Raw genomic sequence first — 11,222 nt, 5'->3', positions numbered from 1 at the left:
CTTGATTTGAAAGCCCTGCACATTTTCCATAGCAGTTTACCAATTTTGTTCTCCTTATCAGCTGCTGGCTGAGGAGGAGATGGCAAAATCTGCAAACTGTCCTCAAACTTCGGCAAGTATTTAATGGAAGCAGGGCAAGAGTTACTGCTCGTACCATTTTGTCTTGTCAACTTCTTAGAATTCCTCTCTGATTCAGCAGGGTAAGAGTTTAAGGAAGAGTCACCATATTTGTTGCAATAATTACGTGATATTTCTTTATATTCAATAAGCTAAGGATAAACTCCAAATCACTTAATAGCTATGTAAATCTCTTACGGCTGACAATTGCATTTGAGCAGCGCCTCTGATGGCAGCATTACTGTACTTGGATATAAAACTCCAGTTTGATCTAAATAAAAACAATTGCAGGTGGTGAAGGCAATCACTGCTTACCAATATGATAGTAGTTGGTTCACTGAGCTGCAGATGGTTAGTTACCTCAGCTGAGCATTTGCATTCATTTGATAAGGTGAAATTCCTTTGCAGCTTTCCTTACAGTTAAGTCTTTCAGTGTGTCACATGGCAGGGTATTAAGCCATACAGACTGTGGTAAGGAGGGCGTTGGGGTAGAAAAAGTGGTGGTGGGGGGGGGGGGGGGGGGGGGGGGTGTCGCTTCCCTGACTACAATTGGTCAACGTTTCTGGGCAAATGAGGAAGCCAGGGTTCTAGATCCTGACTGATAACCAGTGGCACCTGTTGGAAAGTGCATTTGTGGACATTGGTTTGTTCTCAGCTGTGATGCATCTCTTAGACTAACAGCCTTCTGAACCTCACTGTCTTGTCTCATCACATCAGGACTAGCGACTTGGGCGAGCTCCTGGAGGGTTTTCAGCACCTCTAGATCTGATGCCCTGCACAAATTGGGGCCTTTAAGGAAGGGAGGGAAATAATGGAGGGAAAAAATGTCCTCCATTATATTAATGTGAGACTCCACTCTGTACCCATACCAGAGACAAGGAGTTCAAACCTTACCCATGAGAACACAAACAGCTACAGTCAGGGATCCTCAAGAGATACATGACTGGAATTAATGCCCCTTGAAGTGTGCACAGAGCTTTGTATTTTTCAATGGAAAACATTGAAATCAAGAATTAAACAACATGGAACAAGATACAGAGGCTCCCCTGGGAACAGAACTGTGGATGGTGGAAATAATTTGACATTATGTGCTCATCAAGGTAAGGTGCTGACAGTTTTTTTATTCCTAAAGTGGATTTTATTCTGTAAACAATCCATCCTGGCAGTAGATACATGAAAATCTGATCCACTCACTGGCCAGCTTGTAGTTTTGTATCCATAACAAATAATGGAAACTCCTTGATTGGATTCCAGCCCTGTATTCCATGGAAATAAATTTAATTTGATTTGCCACACGATCTTAAAATGTTATGTATACCCATCAAGCAGAATGCATTTCTAATCTTGCTGGAAATAGCAGACATTAGGAAACTTTGCTGACACATTTACGTAGTTGTCACCAACAAAAGTCTTTTCAGTTGGTGTCTCTTGGCCTTCTCATGCTCTGGATATAAGAAAAGGTTAATCTGCTCGAAAGTTTGGTGGTAGCATTTATACTTAACTAACATTGTGAGCAGCTATTGGGTAGAGAGTAGCAAAGCTACCAAATAGTATCCTGTTGCTGAAGGTGAAACAAACCTTAGCTACAATGCTAGGAAGGCAGGACGTGATCAGAATTCTGGCTGGTGTATGCACAGTGATGTGGTCAGAGCAGGATCATTAAGGATACTCCATTCACCATTTTAAACATTCACCCCCTTCCCCACTGGCGTACTGTGGCAGCAGTGTGTACCATCTACAAGATGCACTGCAGCAACTCACCACGGCTCCTTCAACAGCAATTTCCAAGCCTGCAAACACAAAGCCTGCCTAGAAGCACATGTGCAGCAAGTGCGTGCGGATACCACCACTTGTACATTCTCCTCAAAGTCACACAGCATCCTGACTTGGAACTATATCGCCGTTCCTTAACAGTCGCAGGGCTGAAATCCTAGAACTCACTCCTTAACAGCACTGTGGGAGTGTCGACACTACATGAACTGCAGCAGTTCAAGGTGGTGGCCCACTACCACCTTCTCAAGGGCAATTATGGATGGGCAATAACTGCTGGCCTTGCCAATGGCTCCGCCATCCCATGAACGAATAACAAAATGAGGGAATTAAGTATGGTGCGCGCTGATTGGATTAGGCTATGTGTAGTTCCATTTTCTGGTGTGTAAAGGATGAACACTTGAGGTTGTTTCGAATAGAAGAATTCTGAGGTGAGAGATGGAACATCCAGAAAGAACAGATCTACCGCGTAACATCAGGAGGCACACTTCAATCCAGAATGGGTGAAAAAACATTCTGCTTGGTTCTGTAAACTAACGCTCATGCACTGTAATATGCAAAGTTTTAAATAAGACATCATTGTATTCATCTGGAGTTGAGTCCAATTTCCTGCACTGTGGCAGAAGTGGTTTTGATGCAGCTGTTGTGTATAGAATCTCCTCTTCATAAATTGGACATATACTCGATTTTTTATTAATATTCTTTCTTGGGATGTGAGCATCACTGGCAAGACTGACAATTATTGCCAATCACCTACTTATCCTGAGTTTGACACATCCAACTGGCTTGTTAGGCCGCTTCAGAGGGCAGTTTAGAGTTAACCCCGTTGTTGTGGGCCTGGAGTCACATATAGACCAGCCTGGGTAAAGACAGCAGGTTTAATTTCCCTTAAGGATGTTACTGAACCAGTTGGAGGTTTTAAACACCAATCTAACAACTGCATCGTCACATTTACTGACACCAGCTTTTTATTTCCAGACATTTTAAAGATATATTTAGAATGCTATGGTGGGATTTGAACTCTTATTCGCTGGTTTATTAGTCCAGTAACATAACTGTGACACTACTATCATGGCTATTTATGATGTTGATAAAGCATGCGTACAGAACGGGGAAAAGGCTGTACGCAATGGCATACCAGTTTATTTCAGAATTGTCATAGCACTGACGATGGGACAAATGGCCTCCTTTCATGTGGTGTGATTCTATGGTTATATAAACTGGTACAGGGCACATAAGTGGTACTGTGTTAGAAAACTGTCCTTTCACTTCTTGGTATTAATATTAAAAAGAACAGATTCAAATAAAACATCTTATAATGACAGTGCTAAAACAGAAGTGACCTTGAGCAAGTCTGAATGGGGCTCCAGGGTACTGGAATCAGAATTGATGTCAATATGACAAATGTAGATGTTGTAAAAATGAGACTCTATCTCACTGGAAGGAGCTGCATTTGTCTCAGTCCTCACTGTTGGCAGTAGGTGTCACATCGACATAGCTGACTACATTAACGATATGAGCTACTGTACCACGTCTCATTATAATTCAATTGAATCTTTATCTCCCTGTCAAGCCAGTTCTGGCTGAAGTTCGGTGAGGAGTAGTTGATGAGGGTAATTTTCTTTCTCTATCACTCACTTTACTTGCTGCTGAGAGGGATCCTGAATCCAGCTACAACTTTGCATTCTGAAACTTTGATCCAATTGGAGATAACGGAGGGGAGGGTGTGCAGTACCAGCTAAACTGGACACTACGAAGGAAAGGTTCTCAGTGTGCTGAACTCGAAGGTTTTTGCTGTTGAATATTCTTCCCTCCTAATTTTATTTTCCCCTCAATTTTCTCCCCTCCCCAATCTTTGCCCTTCCTGACTCGAGCAATGCTGTGGAAGCAGAAACAGACACCCCCCCACCCCCAACCACCACCCAACCGAGTAACCCTCCCAGAAAGGGTACATGGACAGCCATTGGGAACCAGGACATGATTGGGGTTGTGCACCTCCCCCACCCACCCCTTGGCTTAATAGTCTGGCTCACACATAAAAAATTGTCCACCTGGGCTAGAGAACCAAAGGGCGGCCGATGCCTATGGAACTGAACTGCAGTGTGAGTCAGTACCTCCAGAGCAGGAAGACGGAAAAAGAGATTGCTTCAGTTAGATGTTAAGCATGGCTTAGTGGGTAGCACCTCTTACCTATGACCTTAAAAAGTTGCAGGTTCAAGTCCCCTTCAGGCATCTGTGTATAAGAAACTTGGCTGATGCTTTAGTGTTGCCCCAAGGGATTGCTGCACAGTTGGAGATGCTGGCTTTCAGATAAAACAGTAAATTAAAGCCTCTTCTATCCTTTCAGGTAGACAAGAAGCAATCCTGTTGTCCTAATTCAAAAAGCAGGGAAGGTACCCTCCCCAGTATTTATCTCTCAACCAACATCAGTAGAACAGATTATCTAGTTAAATAGGTTGCTCTTTGTGGGACCTTGCTTTGTGTAAATTGGCTGCCACATTTCCTACATCACAAGAGTGACTGTACTTTAAAGAGAAAGCAGATACAAAATAACTTTTTGAAAGCTATATTTGCACAAGAACAAGCGAGACATGAGGCAATTACAGCAATGGTCAGCTCCAATAACAAGACACGCAGAATCCGCTCTCGGATTTTACAACTGCTATTTGAATGTAAATGCTCACAAGCCTTTTTGCCGTTCCTTACTGAAGGCCGCATACACAATGCAATTAGTTAAAAATGCGCTTCCCCAATGGTTCAGTGGGTGAATGCACCATGTGGTGTGGTAAATAGATCACAATGGTCCCACTTTCAATCCCTGGACTGTGGTGTGTTATCTGATCTCAGCTGGGGTGGTAGGAGGGGTCACTGCAATTAGCCAGAGAGCCTCTGGAGTAGGGGGAGAGGTCAAAGAATCTGGCAGCCTTCCTGCTCCTGGTCACTCCCCTGTAATCTGTGCTGAGAAGTGTGTGTGTGCACATTTAACTGTTTGCATATCAGTGTGCGTATAGTTATACATGCATGTGTATGTGCATGTAAATTCACATGCGTGTGTGCTTGCACATGTCTATTTGCGTTAATGTGAGCATATTGTGCACGAGCGTGTATATATGCATGCGTATGTGTAGGTGTGCCAATGTGCATGCATGTGTGTGACTGGTGGACAAAAGCAGAACAATCTTAACTGTACTTCTCCCCGCGCGTTGTTGAATACCCCACAGACCCAATAAGCTCACACAACAAACACAGCCACTTGAATGAGGAACTGCAGATCTATGTGCTCCTTGGGACTATAGCCCAGTGTGAGGCGATACCTTTAGGGGCACGTGCAAGGAGCTGGTTGGCACTGGCAATACCACGAGTGTTAATCATCTGCCAAATTACTGGCATTAGATTAGAACACAGCCTGTATCTCTCAGGGTGGAGAGGGAGGGATGTGACACAGGGTGTATTCACTGTACTATATAAATTATACAAATCAAAATCTCAGCCACTTCCCCAGCAAAGTGGATGACAATGCTCCATTGTATAAGGTCCACCTATACCCTGGTATGTCTTATATATATAATATATATATGGATCTGAACGCAATAGGTTCTCAAAGAAATAAATGTACATATACTCAGTTGTAGCTCATTCTTCTTCATATATACTATACTAAATGTCTCTTGCTGACACGTGTACGATTGCCTGTTGAAAGTGGACACTACTCCATCATTGGTATGAGGCTGGTATGCAAGTTAATCCTCTAGAGACAGTAGCTGAGAAATGAGTAGAGTACAGCTCTGTATGTCATGGTTTGGACGTCCATAGCCTTTTTGTCCAGCCAAGTGTTTCATCCCGGGAGAATCTCAGCACTGTTCGGCTTCCAGGAATCCCTCTTTGTCGTGACCCATTGGCTCTACCTCAGTGTAGGTAGGATGTCCAGCGTTGTTTCTGAACTTCATGGCTGGCCACCTGTGGGACCGGCGCTGGATGAAGATAACAAAAGGAATTTATAATATAAAAGCAAAAAATCACAGATGCTGGAAATCTGAAATAATAAATAAAGAAAACGTCGGAAACATTCAGCAGGTCTGGCAGATTCTGTGGAGTGAGACAAACAGAGTCAATGTTTCAGGTCTTTTTACCATTTATTATTTGTGTTCCCTAAACACGGAATCATACGAGCAGCAGAACGAACTCTAAAAAGGATAGGGATGCGCTGGCGAAGGTGGATAGTAGCAGAACCGAGAGACTATACCTAACAGGAAGGAATGAACAGGCTGGGATGTTTGCCTCTAGAAAAGAGAGGACTGAGGGGTGAACTGATAGAGGTCTTTAAGATTATGGAAGGGCTTGATAGGGTAGATGTAGAGAAGACGTGTCCACTTGTGGGGAGACCTAAACTGGAGCCCATAAATATAAGATAGTCACTAATTACACCAATTTGAAATTGAGGAAAACTTTTCCACCCAGAGAGTGATTAGAATGTGTATCTTGCTATCACATGGATTAACTGATATGAATAGCATAGTTGCATCTAAGGGGGGAAAAACTTCAAACTTCGCCCAGTGTCCACAAGGCATGTCTGGGAGGAAAGGATGGGAGTAGAGGTTGCCAACCTGCCAGGATTGTCCTGCAGTCTCCAGGAATTAAAGAGTAATCTCCTCGACACTGCTGCACACATTTGAGGTGTAAAATCATCAAAGCATTACTTTTTTTCCCATTTTTTAAAAACACATTTCTTTATTATAAAAATATTAGAGAGGACAGAATTAGGTTGTTTGACTGGGGAGGTGTTTGTAGGTGGCAGGTCACATGATGAAACCTCCAGGAATACATCCAAAAGAGTGGGAAAGCCGAGGAAGGAGGGTTCTGTATACAAGTGTCTTGTACAGCATTCCGTAAAATAGGCCCAAGTCGGCAGCAGTTTGTCGTGGTGGAGGTGGAGGAAGTCCACAATTTATCTTACATATTGCAACCTGTGAGGAATTTATAATTAAGAGCGCTTCCTGATTGTTCCCCTTCCATTTCGCTGTGAGATCCACATTTTGGAAATATGAGGGGATCAAACAAGCTTCAAAGTCTCCAATAAATGTTTGTAATGGTGAAACAAAAAGGAACGAGACAGGAACTAATTATTGATAAGTTTAGTTTGGGATCAAGCTTCCTGGAAGGAAGATTTTCTGTGGGGATAGTTTATTTATAGCGCTCTCAATGTAAATATTGACAGTGAGTATTCCAGATTCATTAATTATTTGACTCTCCAGTTGTTTTCCTATGATGAAGACTCTGACTGTTGATGCCCAGGACACATGTTCAAGTGACCAATCTTTTACATAGAATGCACAGCATAGCAACAGGCCATTTGGCTAACTGGTCTACATGAGCCTCCTTGCACCTCTCTTCATCTAATCTTATCAACATTTCCTTCTATTCCTTTCTCCCTCATGTGTTTATGCAGCTTCCTCTTAAACTTTGTGCATGAGATGAGCCAATAAATGGTTCTTTGACAGTCGAATGATACACACAATCCTTCCCATCCCCCACGTCTACACACCTATCCAATTTCCACCAGAGTTGACTTGGATGATGATTAGGACACCAGGGGCAATAACTCCAATTGTAGGCTGACACTGCCATCTCATCAGCAAACTAAGGACCAGGTTAATGCCTGTTGTTAATGCATAATGTGCACTGATTTAAACAAAGCAACATTACAAATCTTTAATACTGTCTACTAGAGATATTAAGAGTAGCTATAACTAGAAACAGGCCATTAGGGACCTGCCCTACTGCCAGAATATATGTTTTTTATAAGCACAGACCACTAATAAGAAAAATGATAGATGACTTAATACTCTGTTTTATAAAGAATGGAAAAAGTGAATTGGGAATGAAGGAGAAGGTTAGAGTTCATGCTGTTGCCTTGGAATCATCTGCTTTATGACGTGCATGCTGTACATTTTGTTTTTTGCTTTAAAGTCCAACAAAAGCCAACAAAGATATTCCACTCTGAAGAGCAGGAAATTTGTAAGTTTAACAACTTATATTTTTCAGCCTTTCTTTTCCACATAAATCATCACCACATTGTGGTTAAAAGCAGAAATAAGTATTGCACATGTCCACTGTGTTACCAGAATCAGCATAGGCTGGATGCTTGGCCAAGGTAAAAGGTCACCCATTTAGGGTTGCCAACACTTGGTGGGCCATATTCCAGGGGATTTCATCATCTCACCTCCAATTGCCCCGCCCCGATGCTCCCACTATTGGTTGCTCGACACGTCCATCCTTGTCGTGCCCCACCAATTGGAAAGAAAACAGACTCCACAGTACCTGATTGGATGATTCTTGACTGTCAATCAAGCAGCTTTTCCTTTGCCTACCCCCGCATCTGCAATATTTTTATAACTAATAAACAAAAATTTTCAAAGACAATGAAAAAAAAATACACAATTTATTTGAAGGCCTCCATGATTTTCTCCAGAATTTCTTGGAGAGTCCTCGAGATTGATCTTCAATTCCTGAAGACTCCAGGTTAACCCTGGAGGGGCAACAATAGGGTGACTTTCTGTGGTGATTCGGTCGGGGCATAGAGTATAAAAATTGGCAAGTCATGCTGCAGCTGTACAGAACTTTAATTAGGCCACACTGAGAATATTGCATGCAATTCTGGTCGCCACACTACCAGAAGGACATGGAGGATTTGGAAAGGGTACAGAAGAGGTTTACCAGGATGTTGCCTGGTCTGGAGGGCATTAGCTATGAGGAGAGGTTGGATAAACTCGGATTGTTTTCACTGGAAAGATGGAGGTGGAGGGGCGACATGATAGAGGTTTACAAAGTTATGAGCGGCATGGACAGAGTGGACAGTCAGAAGCTTTTTCCCAGGGTGGAAGAGTCAGTTACTCGGGGACATAGGTTTAAGGTGCGAGGGGCAAAGTTTAGAGAGGATGTGCAAGGCAAGTTCTTTACACGGAGGGTGGTGAGTGCCTGGAACTTGCTGCCAGGGGAGGTGGTGGAAGCAGGTACGATAGCAACGTTTAAGAGGCATCTTGACAAATACGTGAATAGGATGGGAATAGAGGGATACGATCCCCGGAAGTGCAGAAGGTTTTAGTTTAGACAGGCATCAAGATTGGCGCAGGCTTGGAGGGCCGAATGGCCTGTTTCTGTGCTGTACTGTTCTTTGTTCTTTGTTTTTTGTTCTGCCACTTGTCCACTGGAAGAGCGGCAGCAGAATTCCCATGCTAACCCTTCCTAGATTTTCTTACCAGTGTAGTGCACAATCTTGCTAAAGTTCTAATAGGCTGATAGTTACAACTTTCTAAGATATTCCTGAATGACAGCTTAGAAAGGGGTCTACGTGACCAAGTTGGCCGTTAATTGGTTAAATCACTTGAAATTGAAGTTTATTTATGTGAAAAGTTTAAAAATGACCCTCATTGTGCAATACTTTGGGTTGGTTTAATCTACAACCTGAACATCTATTATTTTCCATCTTGGTTAAATACTGCACTCTTGCAGGACAGAGCGTTGTGTGGGATGTGAATCTCATTGCACAACTTCTTCTATTATCTGTATTTCATCTCCTTTTCATGGTGAATAAAACTGCAGAACATTTCTTTTATCTGCAATGTGCTCATCGTCATTCCTTTGCTGAGATTGGTGCACGACAAGGATAGGACCATGATTCAGAGAATGTTGATTATCTGCTAATTTCTATTAGCTAACAAGAAAAAAAACACTTGCATTTATTTATCGCCTTTCACAACCTCAGGACATCCCAAAGTGCTTTACAGTTAATGAAGTACTTTTTGAAGTGCAGTTTCTGTTATAATGTAGGAATGACTGCAGCCAATAGGCACCCAGCACGATCCCATACATAGCAATGACCAGATATTCTGTTTTAGTGATTTTGTTTGTGGGATAACTGCGAAAAATTCCTCCATTCTTCAAAATAGTGCCATGGAATCTTTTGCGTCCACTTGAGAGAGCAGAAGGGGCGCCAGTTTAACGGCTCATCTGATAGACTGCACCTCCCGAATGTGCAGAGCTCCCTCAGTACTGCACTGAAGTATCAGTTTGGATTTTGTGCTCAAGTCTCAGAAGTGGGATTTGAACCCACAAACTACTGATGCAGAGGTGAGAGTTGGTCATGGCTGATCCCCTCCATTATGAAGTACAATAGAGATTTCGCTGAATTTAAGTTGAATTCAAGTTGTATAAACTCAGCTGGAACTGGCATTTTCGCGACTCGCTCTTGAGCAGTGGCTCTCTGGTTGTTACAATGTTATGCAATTATTTCCTTAGCGCGGATATCTAGGAAGATTTCCTCTGTGCACCATATGTAGCAACATTGTAAATGCGTTCTTTATAAACCTGGTTACAATTTTACTACACAGGGAAATATTAGCAAGAGTGGTAATGGAAATAACAGGTTAATTAAAGGGATTTTTAATGAAAACAAGAAATGCTGGAACCACTCAGCAGGTCTGGCAGCATCTGTGAAAAGAGAAGCAGAGTTAACGTTTCGGGTCATTGACCCTTCTTCGGAACTGACAAATATTAGAAAAGTCACAGGTTATAAGTAGGTGAGGTGGGGGTGGGGCAAGAGATAACAAAGGAGGTCGAGATTGGACCAGGCCACATAGCTGAACAAAAGGTCACGGAGCAAAGGCAAACAATATGTTAATGGTGTGTTGAAAGACAAAGCATTAGTACAGATTAGGTGTTAATACACTGAATATTGAACAGCAGCAAGTGCAAACCTGAAAAAAAACAGTGGGTAAGCAAACTGAACAAACTAAGATGAAATGAAATAAATGCAAAAAAAATTGTAAAAAATGTAAAAAAGAATGTAAAAAAAAGGAAGAAAAAATAACTAAAAATGAAAGTAAAATGGGGGGCTGTCATGCTCTGAAATTATTGAACTCAATGTTCAGTCCGGCAGGCTGTAGTGTGCCTAATTGGTAAATGAGATGCTGTTCCTCGAGCTTGCGTTGATGTTCACTGGAACACTGCAGCAATCCCAGGACAGAGATGTGAGCATGAGAGCAGGGGGGAGTGTTGAAATGGCAAGCAATCGGAAGCTCAGGGTCCTGCTTGCGGACTGAGCGGAGATGTTCCGCAAAGCGGTCACCCAGTCTGCGCTTGGTCTCCCCAATGTAGAGGAGACCACACTGTGAGCAGCGAATACAGTATACTACATTGAAAGAAGTACAAGTAAATCGCTGCTTCACCTGAAAGGAGTGTTTGGGGCCTGGGATAGTGAGGAGAGAGGAGGTAAATGGGCAGGTATTACACCTCCTGCGATTGCAGGGGAAGGTGCCATGGGACGGGGACGAGGTGGT

The 11,222-nt window shown here is 42.7% G+C and overlaps 1 protein-coding gene across 1 annotated transcript in view; it reads right to left on the bottom strand.

Annotated features, from left to right (window-relative positions):
• Positions 1-4,464: 4,464 nt before the first annotated feature.
• The window catches only part of LOC137347956 (plexin domain-containing protein 1-like), a 467,720-nt gene continuing 460,962 nt past the window's right edge, over positions 4,465-11,222 (bottom strand). Inside the window, exon 14 of the mRNA XM_068013022.1 lies at positions 4,465-5,858. Coding sequence (XP_067869123.1) covers positions 5,739-5,858 — 120 coding nt within the window. The 3' untranslated portion in view covers positions 4,465-5,738. The remainder of the gene's footprint in view (positions 5,859-11,222) is intronic.

The sequence above is a fragment of the Heterodontus francisci genome, chromosome 33 (assembly GCF_036365525.1).
Source record: "Heterodontus francisci isolate sHetFra1 chromosome 33, sHetFra1.hap1, whole genome shotgun sequence".
Classification (NCBI taxonomy): Eukaryota; Metazoa; Chordata; class Chondrichthyes; order Heterodontiformes; family Heterodontidae; genus Heterodontus; species Heterodontus francisci.
This window is presented reverse-complemented; position numbering and strand designations above follow the sequence as displayed.